The sequence below is a fragment of the Corvus moneduloides genome, chromosome 1 (genome assembly GCF_009650955.1).
Source record: "Corvus moneduloides isolate bCorMon1 chromosome 1, bCorMon1.pri, whole genome shotgun sequence".
Lineage (NCBI taxonomy): Eukaryota > Metazoa > Chordata > Aves > Passeriformes > Corvidae > Corvus > Corvus moneduloides.
In genome coordinates, this window is record NC_045476.1 from 103,670,120 (window position 1) to 103,692,516 (window position 22,397).

The window sequence follows — 22,397 nt, forward strand, 5'->3', positions numbered from 1 at the left end:
CCTTTCTGCATCCTCCTTGCACCAGCATGGGGTATTCCAGCCTTCCTATCATGCAGTGTGGGAAGTTCACATACATGGTCTGCCTGCAAAAGGATTCTGATCACCAGAGGAAGTGAGAGCACAGGGGAAGGTCTTTTTGCCATTGTGGTCAAGTGATGACTGATGATGATGTGTCTGATTCTGACATTTGAGTTAGCAGTAAAAGGTTTGTTTGGCTTGTTGTAGTAATGTCCAGTAAGAGGCCTTGAGATGGATATTAACAATTTGAGACAAGAAGGGTGTGTATTCTGCTGTGAAAGAGGCAAACTTGTGCTTCTCTGTTGGATGCCTTTTTGATTTATCTGCCCTGAATTCTTCAGAAGTTGAGGATGAAGGGGCAGTGATACCTTCCTAAACACTTGTGATTCCAAGTCCTCCTTCATTTTCTCCTCTGTCTACCTGCCCTAACTGAATTTTTGAGTTTCTTGAACTGAATTCTTTGCTTGCACAATACTGTTTGGGAAAGGAAGGAGCAATATGTAACTGAGAGTGAGGATGAGGATGGTAGGTATTTGTGATTAGTCTGTCTTCAGTCAACTAAATTGCCCGAGTTCAAAATGCAGGAAATGCCTCCTACTAAGCCCTGTCTTTTCCGTATCATACAGTAAGATGCGGAGTATCTCTCTCCATTGAAGAAAGGATGGCTCTCTTGGGAAGCGGTTTCTAGACTTTTATAGGAGATTATTTTATTGGACCTTTTAGGCTGATTAAGACCAATTGGATGATACACAGCTCAATTTCCCCTGATGATGTAATGTTAAGGACATCTCTTCTTTGTTTTCATCACCAGACAATTCTAAACTGCTTTGGAGTTAAAAAAAAAATTCCCCCCTCCATCAGAAATGTTTTATGCTATCTATAACTTGGCTGCCTCTTATTGTCTTTAAATAGAAGTATCTTAAATCTTTGTTTTAGTTATGGGATTGTTCTTCATGTTACCCCTCCCACCCTGCTTTTGGGGAAAGGAAGGTTGGAAACTCATGTTGACTGGGAACCCACCTTTATCAGTCATGGTAGCTTATTGGTCTATGTGTTTCAAACACTTCTGTCTCAAAAAATGGCAGTGGGGAATTCTGGATGTATCTGCAGAGCAGGAGCTGGAAGGTTTTTGCAAAATTGCTGCGTATGTTTGCATCAATAACCAGAGCCTGGCTCTCAGCATGTGGGGACTTATTCTCAGCAGCTGATGAATTGAGAATGGTTTTGATGGGTAGGAGGCAGTGTGGGATGGATTTAGTCCTTGAGTGCTTTAAGGAGGGGGGAAAATGCAATACAAAATACGCCAGTGTAAGTTTGCCTGAGGATAAGTGAGGACTGGTAAAGGTAATCTTGCTGATAAATGGTAGAAAATGTCTCTTAAGAATTTGTTGCTCTTGCTATTCATTTTCCTTAGTGCAGTTATGTAGACTGTGTGTCTAGCACTTTAAAATTAGAAAACTTATTGGCAACCTGTATTCACAGGTTATTGTATGAATTCTTGTAGGTTCCTGTACTCAATATTCTGTGAACTGTCCTAGAGATACTGCTGTGTGAGGGGCTGAAGTGTGAGCTCATAGTTTTCCTGGCATGAAAGAGATGAAGCCATCGTTATGGTCATGTATTTCTTTGTCTTCAGAAAGTCATGTCTTCTCTGAGCTTTTCCAGAGAGAATGCAGAAGGGATTGACATGACATTGGTACCACCAAACAAAGGTGATTCTGATGGTCCTTCTCCACCCCACTTTCAGCTGGATTTGTGTGAGAAACTTGAAGCATACAGGTTATTTTTGTTGAATAAGAAGTATTAAAATGCTTTTTCCACTAGCTGATTTTCTGTGAGAAGGATGCATCATTGTTTTGGGGTTGAATTTTCAAAATTTTCTGCTTAACCTTCATCGGTTTTCACTTATGTTGCTGACTGTGGCTATGCTGTTGCTGAGTTTCATCCTGGATCCTGTATTTTTAGGAAGACAGGCAAGACTTTTTTTTGCTAACATTATGCTCAGTGGTAGCTGAGATGTACGTATAAAAAATAAAGTGACTATTCTTCCTCTTTATTCTGTTTTCAGTGGAATTTGGCTGAAACTCTATTCCAGTTCTTTGCAACCAAAATGGACAATTTGGAAAATGAAGTCTAAACAAACAGAAACTGTTTCTTTGGGCTGTGCTGCTCTACATGATAAAAAGCCTGGGTACTGGAAGAAAGAATACATCTTCAAACAAACGTCTGCCTTCAAAACCAGAGTAATGCGGCTCGTTAAACTTCTAGATCCTTACACTGGTCTTCCATGTAAAAACAAAGAAGCTATGAAGTAAGCAATGCCTTGTCATAAAGAGATTTACTTGAGGACAATGTACAAAATATTAATGGCTGGGGGGGTATAGAAATAGAGGTATAAAATGTACATCATAATTGGAAGATACGACGATAATCAGTAAATGACTGAAACTGAGGAACATAAGTAGAAGTTAGTAGAAATTTAAAAATTCTGTTGAAAGCATAGTTTAAGTTCTGTCACTTTGGGAACTTTTTTTTAAACGCCCCTCTCCCCTCTTAATTCCTAAATAACAGAGTCTCTGGCTTGAGTTGGATAATTGTTCTAAAGGACAAAAATGGAAAAGAACATGTAATAGAGAAGCCAAACCTATCATTTAAGGACACATCTGTTACCATACTTTGGTATGGTACACACTGGCCGTCCTTAGATGTCCTGTCAACCCTGAAACTGTTTGGAGTTACACCATTGCTTCCTTACCAAAGCAGCCCTCCTAACAAGAATGGGTAAGTTTTAATACAGGGTTTTTGAGGATTTTTTGGGTGTAATTGGTTGATAATGTATCTGTAGGAGCTATCTGACATTGGTTTGACTCAACAAGTTAACTCTTTGCTAGAAAGCCTCCCTGTAGCATTTCTTCTTGTGTTCTTCTCCTCATTGGTAGAGCTTTTTAGCAAGAAATAGTATAATCCAGCAAGCTATGACATTAATTCATAGGTTAATTTAGCTATTGGCATGTGATATGCAAACTGATAGGTCCTGACTTGGATAGCTGAATTTAAGGCATAGACACAAATGAGCATGAAAGAAACACGTAAATCTAGGAGAATTTATTGTGAGAAATTTAGCTTGGAAAGGTTCATCAGTATTTCTGTGGTTACAATCAAGTAATGTTAAAATTCATTTTCTGACTGGTAGGTATGTATGTGAATTTAGGGAACTTGATGTTTAACTATGTGTGCAATTTTCAGTACCTGTATGTAAAAACATCAGTCCACAGCATATCTGTTGCTTTTTAACTTAAATGTATACAGTGTTTTTTGTCATTATATTCTGAGAAGATATTTAAATGAAAAGTGTCTATTTGAGGTATTTGGTTGCTGTCAGGGAGTTTTGCACACATCTGGGCCTATGTGTATAATAGGTGCACTGTCAGCCACATGCTCCTTACACAAAGCCCCTAGCCATAGAGCTCTGAAAAGAGAGAATTGTTCACCTACAAAACACCTGGTTCTTCAACCAGAAGCATAGTATTTGCTTAAAAAAGAAATAAATCAAGAGAAGCCTTTTGTATAAAGTTAGCTGAACAAGTCTTGCAGTCAAATTATGTAGGAAGTGTAATTGTTTTACCAAGATGATGGTTCAAATGTAGAAAATAAAAAGGAAAGCTTGCAGGCAGTTGGTGTATTTATTTCACAGAATTGCAAGTTTTTAAAGATTGTGAATATAGATGAAGGCAGTGGTTTCACCAATTTCAGTATGTCAGTGTTAAGACTATAAGGCAGTAGCGCAGGGACAAGCCTGACTGACTTAAAGATGGAAAGGATTGATGTTAATTAGGAAGAAATTTTTTACTGTGACGGTGATGAGACACTGGAACAGGCTGTCCGGGGAGGTTGTGGATGCCCCATCCCCAGCAGTGTTCAGTGTGTAGTTGTAGGTGATACTACAGTGATGCTGTATTACTGCAACCCTAGGGTATTTTACCGTGTCCCGCAGCTGTAGGGAAGAGGAGAGAAGATCCAGCAGGCAGGAATTGTGCAGCAAGATTGATTTATTGAGTTATTTTACAAACTCTTTTATAGACTTTTTTCTTCATAGTCTAATTGGGCAAAGATCAGCCACCCCTTGGGGTGATTGGCTAAAATCCTAAACATCCATTGTCAAAATATTTTTCTACTATACCATAAACAAGACTTCTCAAGGCTGCAGGTGTCTGGTTGTTTGCATAACTCTGCTACCTCTTCTGTGAGAGAGAAAAGTCTCTCATGGACTTAGAAAACAGCAAGAAAATCCTTGCTAGCAGCATTTTTGTATCTACAATGCTATGCGGAAATCTAGGACCTGTTTTGAATATAATAAGAGCCTAAGTCTGAAAAGGGTTTTAGAAAGACTTCTTTCTTCATTCTGAATAGGTAATGTGAACTCTACTTTCTGCTCTTTTTTTTTTTTTTTTTTGATGCATCACTAGTTAATAAGAATGTCTGTGAACTTTTAATAAAAAGTGTTTTGGAGCTAAATGGCTTTAATTATAGGGAAATTATAGGAAAAAATCTAAAAAAGGAAAGCTTCCTGTAACACAAACTTTTAATTTATTATGTGTACAATTTGATCCTTTCCTTTGAATTTTGCTTCCGGGGAGGAAAAATTCACCTTAGTAGCTTGCTTCACACTGACATATATTCAGTGGTTCCATCTAGTACCAATATAGTATCAAAATCAAATTACAGACTAATTCTGTTGTATTTTGAAAAATTGGGCAAGCACGTAAGTTGTTCTTTTTTCAAGAGTGTATTAGAACATTTTATTCCTTTTCTTGTTAGGGGTTGAGATCCTGCTAGTACACTGTAGTTGTTCAAATGTATAGTTTATGGCTCTACGTGCCAAATGCTTTCAAAACCATTTTCATTATGTGCTGCTGGTCAGACTCCAGAGTTAAAAATGAAATTAGGCTGAACTTCTACATGGACAAGGAGACATAGCCTTTTCACTGCATTCTGTATCTTCTTTTCAAAGACCTCGTCGATTTTCCTTGATTGCTGAATACCATGTTGCTAACCTGACTGAAAGTAGTGTAGCAATTGGTGCTGATGAGCTTGTCCAGCTCTTCAGTCTGACTCCAGGACTGTTAGTAGGAATTTGGAAGGTAAGATAACCTTTTATTTCAATATTTTATTATCACTTGAAGGAAAAGATTTTTTTTTTTTTCCCGGTAGTTTGGGATTTGAGGAGTATTTTTTTTTATCTTCCTTTTTTTTCCCTTTGGATTTTGAAAGATCTTGTCTAAACTAGTAACCACAAAACTCATGTAGGAACAGTAAGTGGATGATTTATTGTATCCTAAAGAGCTGTCACAGGAGTGTATATACTTAAAAAAGAAAAAAATCTACTTTTAATTAGAAGATCAGTTATGTATCATTCTATATTAGATACTTTGTTCAATTTTATTTGTTTTGCAGTTCTTCACATGCCCAAGTTTGATATCCTAGAGGAACTTTAAATAGAATGGTTTGAGAAGTGCTTCTTCCTCTGATTCATACCATGTCCTGTCCACATCACTCAGAGTGATGAGTTCCCAAATAGCAGCTTAGTTTTAATCTACATCACCAGGTAGCTGTATCCTGCTCCAGCAGTAGGAATGCTGTAAATCGTGACCTTTTGGGGGTATTGAATTCTTGGTATTAAGAGTCTTAACCAGCTTGCTTCTGTAGGGTGGGCGTAGAGATGAATGTCCTTAGAGGGCAGTGCTGAGCATCTGAAGTAGATTTCTCTGCAAAAGGAATCTGCATCTTTGCACGGAATGCACTAGGACAGTGTCTGCCTGTAGCTACGTAGGGGTGGGTGCTATGGAAGCCTGTCTCAGGTGTTCTGCTCTTGCTCTGAATTCAGAACCCTTTCTTCCTCCCCTCAGCCATGTTACTGACGTAGGCTTGGGCTATTTGGCACTGGCGAGGAACTTTCCTTAGGGAGCCTGTGAACAATTCCTCAAAGTTGTGTCTAATTTCCAGCTGCGAACATGCTGCCTCAAATATGCACAATCACCAGAGGCAATGTTTAAAACCACAGAAGGACTATTCATTTCACTCTTACTTAAAGGTAAGAGTGAAAGTTCGTTTCCTAGAAAACTTGAGACTGCCTGACCTGCATGAACCTGTTACAGGTTGTTTCAATCTGTGAAAAACTCTGCTAAATGAACAGCCTTTTCTCTTGCATCTTCAGAAGTTTTGTAGACCTGGTGTCCCTGTATTGTTGGCTCTGTGGTCTTGCTTATGCATTGGCCCCTCCAAAGCTTGGAAAGAGAACTCTTTCAGCACCTGGAAATGGTTCAATTATAACTAAGTTCCACATAGTTGTTAAGAACTGAGTGCCTCACTCTAGTATATTTTCCCTGCTTGCTTTTCTGAACAGCAGTTCTTATTCTCTGTGTAGGCAGAGTAATACGAGGTAGTTAACTGTCAGTGGGTGTAATAATTCTAAATGCCACACATCCTGTTTTTTTGCATGTAGCTGTGTAACAGAAACCAAGGGCAGGTTACGTGGGCCTCCTGGTATTTGGATAGAGAAAGACTGAGAAATTATGTGATTGATAAATCGCCCTAGTTATATCTTTTATAGCTGTAATTTTGCACTACAAAAATACAGGAGTAGTTAAAAAGCCAAAAGTTTGAATAGCGAATGTCATTTTCTGGTAACCCAGAGAGACGAGCACAGTAGTCGCCCACATTTAAGGAGAGTAATAGACTTCTGGCAGTGAATAATTTTCCTATTGACTTAGGTGTTCGTAAATGTAGGATTTAAAAAATGCATTTAAAGAAAAAAAGCTGACATCCTAGCATTCTGTGTTCTTGAAGTAAATACATACCTCTGTCTCTATTTAGTTTTCACATTGATGTTTTCTTTGACTATATACGCATCTGCAGAAGGTTATGTTTTTAATGTTTTCCCAGGAGTAAATAATCTGGTGAAGACAAGATTTTTACTTAGAAATTCGCCATTTCTATTGAATAATTCTGTATTCCTCACTGATGTTAGCCCTCTTTGGAAATAGTTCCTTGCATATGAATATAAACCTGATGCTTCAGTAGTTGGGAGTAAGTGCCGTTTGATTCTGTTTAGGTATCTATTTTAAAGTGGTAAGTAGAAGCTAGGAAAGTACAATTCTTGGATTGCTCGCATAATTTTTGCCTTGGCATAGCTAGTTTCCTTCTCTTCCCCATAATATAGAAATGCTGTAATCTTTTATATATATATTCTGTACTCTTGTGAAAAGAGTAAAGGTTTTAGGAGTCCAAGTGTTAAAAAAAGCCATTACTAACATTATTACAGTAATTGGCAGAGTAATAAGCAGCAGCATTTATCCATGAATTTTAATGCTCAGAAAGACCTTGTGAAAAAAAGAACTTCCAGATGAAAATACATCTACTTTAATTAACTTTTCAGGAGAAAAATGAAATTGCTTTTGTTATGGCGAGTCTTCATTATAATCAACTTCTTGAGAGAAGCATTTTGGGCTCTGCTACTGTGTAAGTTTGGTTTTCCTTTGTGGGTAATAAAGATAACCTTTTGAATAAAGCTTTGAGTTTAACAGTTAAAATTGGCTGCTTGTAAGAGGTTTATATTTAGGCAGTAATTATCTATTCTTGTTTAATATAAGCAACAGTTACAGCAACTATATACAAAACTTTAGAAGCATTTTCATACTAAAATATTGCCATTTTTATGCTATTAAGGAGATAATTTACTTATATAAGTGTACTAGTACTTGCTGTATTGAGAAAGTTAGAAATACACTGCCCATACTTTCTCCCTTTTCACAAGCAGTCTTTTTATTTCCTCTTCCTGTCTGAAACAGCGAAAGAAAAGAGAGAGACATTTCAGGAAGTAGGGAAGTAATCTTTGGCTGTGTAAGGGCAGGGAGGGAAATTCTGGTAAACTGGTGAGGTACCTTATCTTTTAGTCCTATTGAGAAAGTAGCTGGGCTTCCTGTGAAGTGTTTGTATATGTGTATATTGCAGTGTATAATATAATACCTATTTATACACCGTAAACTGTTTTAAAAAATGGAGTTTTTTAGCTTTAGAACAGTATTTGGGGAATTTATATCCCCCTCAGCTTTCTGGTTAGATACTGCTGTATCTACCAGTAGTCTTAAATGCGCACTATAACTTAGTGTGGCTCTTCTCACATAGAAGGTAAGATTTAACACCATCTCCCTTAGTATCAAATTGGATCCTATGTAGAAGTTGCTCAGTTGCCTCTGGCACTTGGTCTCTTCAGGTCATTTGTGTGCAATAGTTTCTTATTTAGTTAGGCACAGACAAAATTATTTCAATATTTGCTATTTAAGAGAAGTCTCTAGCTAGTGGGCTTTTAGATTTGTAATTAAGCTGATGCTTTTTTCTTTTTCGTAGAGAAGTCCATGTTTTGAAGTTTAGCAGATGTACCTTTTAAAGTTGACTGCCATATTTTCTGCTTTTGGCTAGGCTGAACAGCTGATCAGCAGTATTAGACACTGTATTAGCTTAAAAGAAGCATGATGAACTAGAGATGTTTGATTTCAAAACTGTCTTAAGATGACAGTCTCAGTGTAAGGCTATGTATTATATCTCTCTCTATTAAGTCTCTGTTACCCCCCCTTCCCTTGCTAAATTTGCTAAATTTTTTTTTTTTTTTTAAAGTCAATATGCTCCTCCACCTAATAAACCTTTGCTGGATGATATTGACCCAGAATATGGACTGCATGACTACAGCCTGCATCTTGATCTGCATGGCAGAAGCTGCATGTACCTGTGTGGATCATTCAAGGGCCTCTTCTGCAGAAAAGGTAAAGTTGATGGAACAATAATGTGTGTTTTAAAAATGATCCCTGCTGTTATGTCTTTCCTTCTTGTATCCAGTTTCTCTGTTTTAAGGGGAGGAACTGAAATGGAATTTTAAGAGTAAGCTTTTTGTTCATTGTGTGGTTTCTTTCTATCTGCATGGTGCTTTGTGTGGCGTCTTAAGCCTGCTCTGTAGGAAGTCTGCCCACTGTTACATTGACACAGTGTCAGGCCTGGGACACAAATTCTGCAGATTGTCAGGGTCTTTTCTTTTAGTTCCGTGCTGCATTAATAATGCAGTGGCACTGCTCTTGGTGCAGGTCGATGTTTCTTTCACTTGTATTTTATAAAGGAGACACAGTTTGTCCTCATACATTTTGGAGGCTTGTTTCTGTAGAATTCTCCTCAAGTATACTTTGGGTGCACAGACAGACTCAATACATAAATAGATTTGTAGAAGTTACTCTGAACTTTAAGAGTTACAGTTTTTATTTCGGTGAGCTTAGGTTGCCTGTTCTGACATCCTTTCGTTGTGTGGTAAACACAATGTTTTGTCATTGTTTTTAATTGCTGCTTCATTCTTTTCTCAGCACTTCTTTCCATGAGACATGATTTACCATCCCTGTTGTTCTCATACAGTCCAAATTCATAAATGTACTGGGGTTTCAGAAAATACATGGGTGATTTCTCCTTTGACATAACTTCAGCATAACTTCCTACAGCTACAAAGCTGTCTTTCTGTAAGCAGAGACAGATTAAAATATTAAAATTAAGCACTTTAATTTATTTAATTTAAAATTAAGTACTGTAAATTAATTATTGCTCCCACTATTTTTTTTAATACCGGCAGTCCTGAGCGTTCTGTTGATTTCAGAAAATATTGGTTTTAGTCAGTAGAGGGCGCTGTTGCCAGGCGTGAGTGCTTTTACAGGGCTACAGAATTTCCCCGTGATTTGGTTTATCTCATTTGTATTTGGTGATTCCAAGAACTATCATTTAAACTGCATCCTTGTGCAATGTGGAGTGTTGTAGTCCTTGAACCTGAAATATACATTTTTTCAGATTCCAGAAAAGCTCTAAGCTTGAATTAAAGGAATAGTTCTAAGGCTAAAACTTCAGTGAAAGTCTATGCTTGTAGCAAGAAACCTTACCTGAAGTGTTCTGCAATACAGGAAGTCCTCTTTATATTCTCAGAAAAAAAAATCTTCTCAGAATCGGCCAGAGGGTTGGGTTTTTGGGATTGTGTTGGGTTTTGTTTTTTCTCGCTTAGCTGAGTATCGTGTTTTGTTTTCTAAAATTAAAATATTATGCTCTTAGCAATACAGTTGCACAAGAAGTATTATGTAGCACACTTTCTTTCTTGGTATCACTTTTTTCCTTCTTGGAAGCTACTTCCACAAAAGATTAAGCTGATGTTTATGCAAATTGTTGCAAATGTCCCTGAGCTACAGTTGTGATGTCATCTCACTTTGCAAGTTACAGAATCTGTTTTATGCTCACAAGTGTTTTCTGAATTGCTTTGTTTTTGTGACCTTCAGCAGTATGACAGCCACCACATTCTGGTCTCACAGAACATCAGACAGCTGAAGACATGGTTCTGCAGGCAATAACCTCATTTGTCATCTAGTCCCTTCCATGTGCTTGCACAGTAATTCCTCTTGGAAAATGCTTGACTTCCTCCAAAAATGGTGTAGTGAGGCAGCTTATGGCTGTCTGCTGTCACATTTTTCATTGTAATTTGTTGTTCAATTTGCTCTTTTTGGTGAACATGGTATTGCTGAATGTGCCCAGCTTTGTCCAAGCTGGTTGTGTTTGATGGTTTGTGCTTTGTTTTTAGGCTCCATTCTAATAAAACTCTTTGTCTCATCCTCTGGGAGGACTCTGAAGCATGGAGGTCTGCAACATACTAAGAAGTCTTACTATTTCTTTACATTCTCTACCCAATCCAGTTTTATTTTAAATTATGGATGTGAAATGCCCATGGGAATTTCCACAACTTGAAACACAGATCAGTTGTCAGCTATTATACTGTTGTTTTATTTATTTACTCGTTTTCATTAGGAAGCTCTAGATATTCCTAGGTTACCAGAGAATGCCCATTTGTATTCTGCGGAATAACTGATTTATTTGCTCAAGTTTAATTTTTGTCTGCTTTTTGTTAGTGTCTATTAATATTGGGATTAATTTTGCTACTCTTTTTCAATTATTTTTGCAGAATTCTTAATATTAAATTAAAAAAGGTTATATCACACTTCATTGAACCAAGCAGATGGAGTGTATACAGCTTCAGATTTTTTTTCTGTTTTTAATATTAGCATTACAGTAACTAGCTGTTTTGCCACGGTTTTGGTTGGGTTTTAGCATTTTATTTTATGCTCCCTTTCATGTAAGCAGAATTGGTAATATGGTCTTACTGACAGATACTGTGGGGTGAATATGCTAAATACTTTGTAACTGAATTGAAAATATTTAGAAAAATTTCCTTGTCTTCAAGAAGTTTTGAAAGGCTTTTCATATGACTCCCAGAAGCCGTCAATCTAGCTTCTTAATAAACATTCTTGAAATGTATTTACCTAGGTTTTCAACTTTTTAAGCATAGCTTTGTAGCCACATGGTGTCGCTGTTACTCCTCAGAGAACGGCGAATCACGACACAAGTCCAGGTTGCAAGGTATGGCCGAAGCGACCTCGTTTAATCACCCATAACCTTTATAACATGGTTCGCAAAAGAGAAATTACATGATTGGCTTATTCACCCACCACCTCTGAAGGTGACAGGCTGAGCAGTAAGACACCCATTTCCACATATTATTCTCACAAGACTGAAAACAATTCTAGTGTTCTCACAACAACCTGCAGGTGCAGAAATGGTTTACATTCTCACAAACTGTTGTCCATCCAGTTCTCATGAGAACGAAAACTTTCACAGAGAAGCTGTGAGAAGCTGGATTTCTCTAACTGCTTTCTTATGAGAAAGGAAAGTGTCACAGGAAAAATCCTCTGTCAGGCCTTGCTAGCACTACAACATGGTAGTTTAAGCTTTGGCTTTTCAATGTCATTTCTTGTTGATGTAAATTGAAGTGTTGTGCTTGCAGAATGTAAGGGGTGATTTTTGTGTATTTAGAGAGCTTTTAAGATTTGTTTGTAAAATTTCGTATCAGGCATTTGAAATGTTTTGCATGACCTTGAAGAATGCTTTGCAAGTTTAAATAACCATTTCAGTGGGGGTTAGGCTTGTTGTTGGCACCAGAATTAGTGTTAACCACAGATTTTCCTCTGAAAATACCAATCAAATTACAACTTGCAACAAAGGCTTGGTTAGCAAAACAAACTTCCTTGGCTTTTAGCTAAAATAAGTGCTTTGGAACTATTGGTCTATTTGTTTCCTTCCCCTGAGGTTTGTCTACATGATGTATGTTCTCTTTGTTGGTATTACCTTTATTTGGAAATATTTGTTCCCTATAACTTAACTCTGCTGCTTTGCTGCTCTAAGTGTCTTGCATAAACCAAGGACTAGAGAGATTATAAGGGAACAATGAAACAAAGTCTAGATCCGGCTGAAGAAAGCCCTGTCCAGTTTGTGTCCTCTGTGTTTTTCTTGGTATGTTTAATGTAGCTTGTTCTGCCGTTTAATTTCATTTTCTCATCTGACTGGGGTGAGGAAGGGGAGATTTCAGTACTTAGCCTTCAGCTTCTTGTTCTTTTCTAGGCAGACTTTTCCTTCCATCTGAATGTGAGGACTGCAATGGAGCTTTTATATTAAAAAAAAATACATAAAGACTGGATTAACTAACCCATGAATAATTAGCCTTCAGATTCCTGATCCGTTGCCTATTTCCATTCTTGCTAAAGTTAAGAAGTAACTGCAACACACCTTAGCCAGCTGATCTATCTAGCAGTGCTGTATTAATGCCATGCAATAGTAGTGATGTCCTGGGGTTCATTAATTTATTAGCAGAATGCTTTTTCAATCAGTTTTTATTCCGTTCAAACTTTATTTGGCTTGAATAAGAGAAATAGCCACTGCCATTCAGATTGGAATTGTGGACAACCAAATAGTCCTTTGGAAAAAATGCTTGTTGGCTGATGTTTTCAAGTCTCTTGTATAAAAGCTCAGCTGTAAATGTGGACTTTTTGGTGCTTAGTCAGTAAACTATTTAGCTAAGATATTTTTACCTGGAATGAAATTTTGTCATTTAATTTGATTTACTGAGGTTTTGGAACGGAACCATTTGGGCAGGTATCAACGGCCTTTTTCTCCTTGGAGATGGATCGTGGAAATTAATTCTGCTTACATTTTCCTCACTGATTTCTTTTGGATTTCACTGCAAGGACAGTGGGTATCATGGTGTGGAGGATTGCATTTTCTTTCAACCATACAAAATATTTCCTACAAAATATGTCCTGGGCATAGTCATGTTGGTTTCACTGTATTCACACTCCTATTTCAGTGTCTGTATTGAAAAACCTGCAGCAGTTCTGTCATGTGTTGGGCTGCTTCCTCCCCAGAGTAAGTATTCTTTGGACTCCCCACTGGTGAGTGATGCCTTTCCAGTATTGGTTTGTGGCCAGCTGTATCTTGGGAGTTGCTTGGCCCTACAGTGCCAATTCAGAGAAGTTTCTGGCTTCTGTGGTAAAATGTGGGCTTTCTTTCTCCATCACTGCCTTCAGCTGTCTGCTTCAAGCAGAGGTTTTGCTGCCACTGCATGCAGGCTGCAGCCATTTAACTCACAGCCAGCTTTTCTGATGTTGCTTCTTCTGTCTGTAGCCTCGTGCTGCTACTTGAGCTTGACTGAAGGAGAATCACAGGCAAAGCACTTTTTTGGTCTTTTTTCACTTCTGTCACTTGCATCTTAAACCTCTGCAAGCCCCTTCACTTCTTACCTTACCATCCAGGGCCTGCTCCTGGATCCTGACAAGCATTATGTTCCTGGCATTCCTTCTCTCCCTTCCTATGTGTCTCCTTCAAGTGCTAGATACTTTCTTTTTTTGTATTGAGGTCTCTAGTGCTTTTGTTTTGAGAGAGTATCTCTTGTTCAAGGAAACTTGTTTAAGGGATGTCTTACTAAGAAATCTGCTTGTGTCATGATGTGATGCTTTTATTTTCACTTTTCTTTGTAGTCAGTTCATTATGATGTACCCCAGGTTATAATTAGACTGTTGGACTCCCTGGTTAATTTTCCTTCTCTGATAGCAAGGGAAAAAAGAACAATTAAAAAAAGCGCTGATCTCTTCTCAGAGGAGAGATACTGAAGAAATATGGTTATATATAGTAATAAAAAAACCCCCCATAAATAATAATAATTCTGTGGGAAAAAAAAAAAACCTGAGCCCTTGGAAAGCTATTTTAAAAATGAACAAATCCATAATTTAAAAACTTGATTCAAATCAAAGCATACTGCATGTCAATTTAAAATGATGCAATATCTTTTCCAAGGAGGAATAGTTACTGTATACCCTTTGTATTGGGTTATTTGAGTTTCCAGTTAGAGCTGAGAGATTTAAATAATTTGAAAGAAAAAGGTTGGGGGAGATAGATATCTCATCATTTATTTTGTGTGTTAGTGTTGAGCTTGACTTCTGGGGAATGGGCAGTGATGGAGGCACTGGGGGCATGAAATTGAAATGCTGAATGTGGAATTTACTTCTTGCATCCTTGTGTAAGTTCTTTAGGTGGCATTCCTATTTTTATACTAAAAAATACAAAAGAATTTTTTAGCTGCTGTTTCTATTGTGCATCACAGAATCAAAGCTCAAAACTGCAACTCAATTCCTCTATAATGTGCTTGATATCTAGCTGTTGGTGTATGTCAAGGTTTCTTATTGGTGAGTGGGAAGAAAAAGGCATGGAGAGAAGATAAGAAAACATTTACAGTGTACTTGGGCTGAATTTGATTTACACTGCTATAATGTTGTATATTGTTTGTATTTTCAGGTGACATTGAAAATGGATACCTGAGGCTCTCAGTTGTAAGCTTAAAGGATAATAGGAAGCACTTTCCTATTATTGGGACACTTGGCATATGCTGGGAAACAGATGCGTTTAAAGGCAATGTAAAGGTCAGAAATAGTTTTTGTTTCTGGAAATGCTTATCTCAAAACAGAATTGTGTTTGTGCATCCTAAATATGCTAAATTTTAAACAATCTTTTGATTTGTAGAAGGTGTCTGTAACTAGACAAAAACCTCTCTTCCAATATTCCAAAAAATATGTGCATTTTGAGGAAAAAAGTTTTTTCTTTTCTCTCATAGCATCTGGATTGCATGATACACTCATTATGCGTGTGTTACTACTCCAGTGCTTTCCATTCAGCAAAGATGCTGTGACCAACCAGCCCTGCTTGGAAATGCTGGACAAAAAAAATGTACTGCAGATGTACTTTTTGTGAGGGTTTTTTTTGGTTCGGTGTGAGGGGGTTTTTTTGTTGTTGTTTTGTGGGTTCGTTTTTGGGGTTTTTTTTGTTTTTGTTTTGTTGGTTGGTTGGGTTTTTTTGTGAACAATAAGCCTTGAACCTATGGGGAAATACGCTGCAGTTCTGTGCTGTATATGCAGGAACTGCTGGGGAATGTTAAAATGCCAGTGGGCACAGGCAGAAACTACAGTCAGCACCTAGCTCGGGTCAGGTACGTCGGTCAGCTGGATTAACTCCTTGTATTTTAGAGGAGTGCTCACACATTCTATTGGATAAAATTCCTAAAAGAACTATTTCAAACAAAGTTTCAGAGTAGTTCTCTAGATTTTTCATGAATATTTCAGAAGTCTCAAAAATTCTGGTAAATGTTATTTAAGCACTACTGAAAAATTAACTAGTTCAACACTTGATTTCAATTTTGGCACTTCTTTTGAAAAAAACCCCTCAAAATTAATAAAACTGTTGTTTCTGCCAATCCTGTATAAATGTGGGATGGAATACTGTTTGATAACATAAATGGGAGAGACTTTTTTACTAAAGCTTGTAGTGATGAAACAAGGGATAATGTTTTTAAACTGAAAAAGGGTAAATTTAAATTGGACATCAGAAAAAAAAAAAGTAAAAATTCTCCATGCTGAGCATGGTGAGACTGGGGAGTTGGAATCAGACGACATTTAAAAGTCCTTTCCAACCCAGACCATTCTATGACTCTATAGGATTAACAGCTGCTTGGCAGATATTTCTTTTTCCATGAAAATAATCATGAGTAGCACATAAGAATTTGGGAAGTTATCTGTCAGAGGAAGCAGAGAGCTATGGCTCTAGTCTTCAGTTTTTTAGTTTTAGTCTCTCTCCTTTGTGCTTACAGCATAAGTTATACTGAATATTTATTTCTAGGACAATAAAGAATATAAATTTTTTTAAACTCCTACTTTTGTGGTGACAGACTGAACATGTCAACACATACCTGTGGCTTGAATTCAGTGTGGTTTTTAACATAAGACTCTAAAATTCTTAAAACATGTGAAGGCCAAATGACATCAGCCACAGAAGCAGGACATTCCACTACTTTGAATTTATTTGAATTTTGTTTAATACTCTAAGGAAAACCAAAAAACCCAAAAGCTTCTTGGCACTTCTGGGTTTTTTTAATAAAAAAATTTAATTGCTGAAGTAGATATAGTTAGAAATAGTCATGGCTTAGGAATGGTATTCTCCAATTTAGTGTTCTCACTGTAACCACTCCAAATCACACTCTGCTGGCTTGCTCCCCCTTTCCTCTCCCCTTTGCTGGGCTGGAGAGGTGAACTGGAGGCACAAAAGGTAAAGATCACAGGTTAAGATAAGAACAGTTTACTGGAAACAGCAATGAGATAAGAAAATTGAGAGTAGCCACAACAATATTAATAACAAGAATGTATGAGAGAGGTGAGTGATTCACATGCAAATGCTCACTTTGGAGCCCAACCTGACCATGCCTTTCCCCACCCCTGGAAATGAGGTGACTGTGGTATAGAACAAACTCCATGTTTTAGCCATGCTCCCTCCTGGCTACTGCAAAAATTAACCCTGTCCTAGCCAGAACCAGGACAGAAATGCATGGGAAGACCCCCACCATCCCGCCACTCAACACCACCTTGCTTTACTTTTCATAATTGGCCTTATATGTGCAAGTTGTCAGACCAAAAAACAGTGATTCTTTCTTGTTTCCAGTGATTTTGTAGCTCATGTAAGTTTATTATATCATCATTAGGTTTGGTTTGAATTTTTTATTTTCAGCATAGTCTACTGTAAAAAGCTTAGGGAGACTGTATGTATCATATTGCCTCATGTTTGTGCCATCTGCTCTTGTATTGTTTGATTGAAGTAAAGTAATAGTGAAAGCTATGTTAGAGCAACAGAAGCACAGCTATGTAGTACAGAGAAATAAAACATTTCAAATGAATTTTTTTGGCATGGAGTATGTGGTGTTGGTTTGTTTATGCTTTTGGAGTATAGATACAACATAATTAAGATAATTTGATTCATTTAGTGATTCAGAACTCAAGAGAATAAGTAACAGCTGATACTAACAATGACACACAACTCCTATGGTTTTGAGGGATATGCAAAACAATCATTTTGCAAAGACCCGAGAATTGGCATTAACATTTTTAAAATTACGTAGTTGTGTAATCTTGTAAAGAAATATTTTCAAGAATCTGTAAAAGGAAGAATTACATGAGGATTATTAATATTACCTTTCTGGGAACTGAAGCTGTGAGCCATTCAAAAAGTGCAATGTACAGCTGGCATGGAAGGGTAATTGTGTGTGCACTGCCTTGGGTGGTCCCTGAGTATCTTTGCAAACATTGCTGCGTTCACCCAAGTTTAGCAGCTGAGTTTGAATTTAGGTTGCTTTCTCATATTGAAAAGACTATTATTATTTGAATGGTAAAGTAATAATTGAGAAAAACATGTTAAGGGTTTAAAAATGTTCAAGAAATAATGTTCTGATTTGGGTTGGCAGTGGTACCTTCTGTAGCACAGCCTTTGATGTCTGTAGTTTGCAATTTTGATTTCTTTAGGAAACTTCTAGGTAAGTATTTGTTGCAGTAGGCAGTGGAGCACTATCACTTACATTTTGAGTTTTTAGCCTTCATATAAAACTCTCTGAACTCTTAATGTTTCTTCTAAAATCAGGGACAGATCTGTGCCATGACATAGGGAAGTAATCTCTTCTGCTTGTGTTTGTAGGACTGCTTTGTGATGGATCTGACTCTCCTGGATGGAACTGGAAAGCCCTTCTGGTGTTTTAGTGCTCCAGTCTACGTGGAACTGTCTTCCAAGGCATCCGGCCTTTATGACTACATGGGTCATGTCTATACTGCAGACTATGTAGATTCAGAGGGTAAAGTCTGTGTTGAGTTTGTATGGTTGGAAGAAACCAAGGAATATATTACAGTCAGTTTGGTGCTTTATGTAAGCACCAAAAAGGTAAATAGCTGGTATGGAACAAACTACTGACTTAATTTGGTCACTAATTTCCTTGCTTGAAAAACCAAACCAAACTACCCTCCCACAACAAAAACCACAATAAACATTTGATGCTTAAGATTGACAACAACAAGCAAGACTGTTCCTGCAAGTTTTCCAGTAACAAGTGCAATTGCCTAATTTTTTTTAATAGGCAATTGGGGGAATCAAAGAGACATATTGATATAAATGAGTTTTTCTTCTCTGTTGAACATCCCATGGTTAGTCTGTTTCTGATACTGGGTATATTGAAATTATTTTTAGGAAGATTTCTCCTTATAGACACTTGTTACTATGGTTAAGGAATTGCTTCTTTTGAGAGCCATACTGTGAAGATGCCTTATGTTACATAAGCTAGACTGGTTTTGAGAACATTGACTTTTATGCTTAGTAATAAAACAGCATGTGTGCTGTTCCCTCCAGGTTTGTCAGAGTGTTATTGGTAAATGACAGGTTTTATTAAATGCATTTTGTTAAACACTTCTTCCAGAAAAACTTCACTTAAATATATTTTAGTGAAGGATTGAAAGGGTAGATGGGAAGTCATATCTGAAAAATGTCAGTCAAGGCATTTGTTAAGAAAGTAATGTGTAAAATCTATTTATGACATTTTTTCAAATTCCTGTTTGTTCTGTTTTCCCATGTTCTAACCTTCTGTCTGATTTGAGCCTAGATACTTGCCTCACATACTGGCCTATGAATAAGTGTCCCAATTATCAGCCAGCCTGAGCTTATGTCTGTTCTTACTGAATGTATGTAACATTCAGTTATTCTGGAAACAATGCATATCTGATACTGTTTATCTAACAATGTGGATTCATTTAAAAATTGAATATATGTGCCTGATCTTTCCAGTTCCTTAGAGTAACTTTAGAATCACATCTTCCACTCCCTGTATTAAAAAAAAAAAAAAAAATTACATGGTATTGTGAGTCCAGTGTCATTACCTAGTAAGGACAGTTATGTTGTTGACTGCTCTGCTGTTCCTATGCTAGTGATTTCCTTAAAAATAAATTCTCTCTTTTCTTTATTTGTTTACATATATTAATTGGTTTGTGCAAACAATGTTCATATGTAAGCACTTGTCTTCTGTGCTATAGAGGCAGCAGGAGATAGATACTACAGCCAGAGAGTTGTTTCTTAATGTAACTTTCAAAGACCTTAAGCTGAGGCTGATACAGGTCTAGTTCACCTTGTTAACCTTGCCTAAAGAAGCAGAGGAAATGTTTCTGTGTTTGGTCGTTAGCCAGACTTACAAGAACAATCAGCTGCGTTTTGTCTCCTTTCTTACTGACTGCTGATGGGGACAGGGATCCCTTGAAGTGATATAAAGGTTTTAACACGTGGACTCGGTGTGATGAATGGCAGAACAACAGACAGTGAAATTGATCTGCACAGACAAGTGGCCAATCTAGATTTTTTTTTTTTTTTTGCCCAAATTTAGTCTTTGAGATACCAGCTTTAGCAAGGAAATGGCAGCTCAGTCCCAAAGTCTTCTTGGTGATTAGCCTTACTGCTAAACCTGTAAACAAAAATGTAGAATTATTCTGGCTACATTGTTCCTTTGAAATGTGCAAGTATGTTCTCTGCCCTGCTATGAATCTACTAAAGTCAATGAGCACCCAGCAGCCATCAAATGGTAAAAGATCTGTCACTGTTCATTCTAGCTGAATTTTTATTGTATTTCCAATGTTTCTGGTTTTAGGGGGTTTTAAAATAATAAAGTACTTACTTTAATAAACAATTTCAATTTCTAAAATATTTGATTATTTTATACAACTGAATATTTTATAGAAAATTCTGGTGTCATTGTTGAAAATGAAACAAGAGAGTATGCTCTCCCTACCCCTGACAGGCTCATCTAGTAGCCTGAAAGTTTACTAACTGAATTGATGAGGATGAGAGTAAGCCTTTAGCAGCATTGTCAACCTAAAAGGTGTTACAAGGCAGAACAGTTTCCTCAGGTTATTGCTGACTTAGTTCTGTTGTTCATAAACAATATGTGTATTCAGCAAACCCAAGCAAACTGTTCCAAGATCTTAAAAAATGGACGGAACTGTTGCAGAACTTTTCTCCTGTATCTTCACTGACCATAATCTTTCTGGATCCTGAAATAGGCCTTAGATGGATGTAAACTTGAATTAGTATTATGCCACTCCTTTGATTTCAGCTGACAGTTGCTTTTAACTTGCACAACAGAAGCAAATTCAGTAGGTGCCACCTGTATGATCAAATCTGGTAAGTTACAAATGCCTTAAATCAAGCTTCCATTTCTTCAACTCACATCTTCCTTTCTTTGTATAAGTAAGGATGTACACTGAACTTCCACAGAGGAAAGGGTTTACATTAGGTAAACTGCACTGGCCCATTCCATGAAAGAAAGCATCTGTTCTAAAAACTCATGCTTTGGTTAACATCTTCATCTAATCTTCTAAGTCCCCTTTTACACACCTGGTGCAAAAGGTGGTCGGGTGAGTTGCATGTAGCACTCTACAGTAAAAGATTCTTGCTGTATAAAAGACAATTATTAGAACAAACGGGAAAGATGGAGGCACCAGTCGAAATCTGGTCATGTGGCAACTGGTCGTGACACTAAGCCTTCCAGCACATTTTTCCTTTAAAGCCTCAGGATTTCTTGCAGCTGCTTTTAATAATTTTGTATTACATACTGAAGACAGAACAATGTGTTTGTTGTAATTTTATCATTTATACAAGTAGTAAGACAATTTCTGTGAGCTGAAGTAGAAACACTTTTAAGTCAAAGATTTTACTTGTATTTGTGTGCTTCAGGTACCAACTCATCCAATTAAATTTAATTTAAATATTAAAAATTTAATTTTTATATTAAAAATATAAAAATATGTTTAAGTACTCTGCAATAGACAGAATGGTAGGATTTTTTAAAGGGTGATTTACATGGTAGGCAAGCATAAAAACAGTACTTATGTTTATTTTAGTGCTATTATAATAGTGCTCATTTAACATGATGAGTTTAAATTGCATTGAAAAGGAATCAGTGTGAAAGAGTGCTTTAATGAAAGGGCTTTCATGAGATTATTCCAACAGTGGAGTTGTCATCTAATAGAACTACATGTAAATGTTAATTCTGCCATTTATCCTTGTTTTGCCAGATGTCTGCTGGGTACCTAAATGCTTCTGTATTCTGTGTTCTTGAATTTTTTAAAAAAATTTTTAAGAGGTATTTTTGAAGGGAAAATGTCTTCAATGAGCAATTTATTCATATTTTTGGGCATTTAATGTGATCTTCCATTGATACAAGCCGGAACTGTTGGTTTGTATTATCTGAGCAATTGTTTTTAATTTTAACACTGCCCTTCTGGAATTATTGCTCTTCACTGCAGTTGGCTTACTATAGTGGGAAGCTAATGGCAGCTGTATATTCTGAAGTCTTTGTAGCACAGGTGAGTAATCACAGTATTTTTCTTCCAAATGCCCTTTCAATTGTTTTGGTTTTTCTTCCCTTCTTTTTGCAATTGCTTTTATAATACATTTCAGTTCCAATGTGCTTTTTGGTACATTTGATTTAATATGGAAAGCAGTTGTATGGTGGGTAGTCTCATTGACTCTTCCCTGCCTGGCCTCTCTCCCTATTTAGCAGGTATGTTTTGATTTGTATTCATCCATATGGCGGTTTGACGCTGGTTAAGCACCAAGCACCATGAAAAATTATTCACTTATTTTCCTCTGCTATAGCTGAGCAGAGGAGGGGGAATTGAAACTTCATTTTCATGAACTGAAATAAGGATTATTGAGGAAAAAAGTTCAAGGCAAAACAAGTTCAAAACTTAAAAGAGTCTGAAGAAGATTTATTATTGACAGAATTTATTATTGACAGAAGTAAAAAGGCTAATGAGAACTAAAGCAGACTCTCAGAGCACCTTTCTTCTCCCAGTACCTCCCTCTTTCCATCAACCGCACAAAGAAGCAAACATGGGGTTTTGGTCAGTATTTCATTTCTTAGGAGTCTTTCTTTAAGGAGAAGAGTTTCTTCTGTGCCGTGGGATCCTTCCCACGGGAGATAGTTCTCCGCAAACTTTTCTAGCGTGGTTTCAACTTGGACAAGCAACAGCCCGCCCAAATCTGCGGCAGTGAAAATCCCTCCCATGACTCTCGCAGTA

General features: G+C 37.1%; 1 protein-coding gene across 4 annotated transcripts in view; it reads left to right on the forward strand.

Moving 5' to 3' along the window:
• Positions 1–19,732, forward strand: part of FBXO15 (F-box protein 15) — a 27,221-nt gene extending 7,489 nt beyond the window's left edge. For 3 of the 4 annotated variants that reach the window (XM_032120838.1, XM_032120844.1, XM_032120860.1), the window contains exons 4-10: positions 2,087–2,329; positions 2,590–2,799; positions 5,030–5,159; positions 7,454–7,536; positions 8,692–8,837; positions 14,767–14,891; positions 17,980–19,732. In XM_032120838.1, coding sequence (XP_031976729.1) covers positions 2,087–2,329; positions 2,590–2,799; positions 5,030–5,159; positions 7,454–7,536; positions 8,692–8,837; positions 14,767–14,891; positions 17,980–18,249 — 1,207 coding nt within the window. In that variant the 3' untranslated portion in view covers positions 18,250–19,732. Of the gene's footprint in view, positions 1–2,086; positions 2,330–2,589; positions 2,800–5,029; positions 5,160–7,453; positions 7,537–8,691; positions 10,386–14,766; positions 14,892–17,979 lie in introns of those variants that run through there. The other variant, XM_032120851.1, reaches the window with a different exon arrangement.
• Positions 19,733–22,397: the final 2,665 nt, after the last annotated feature.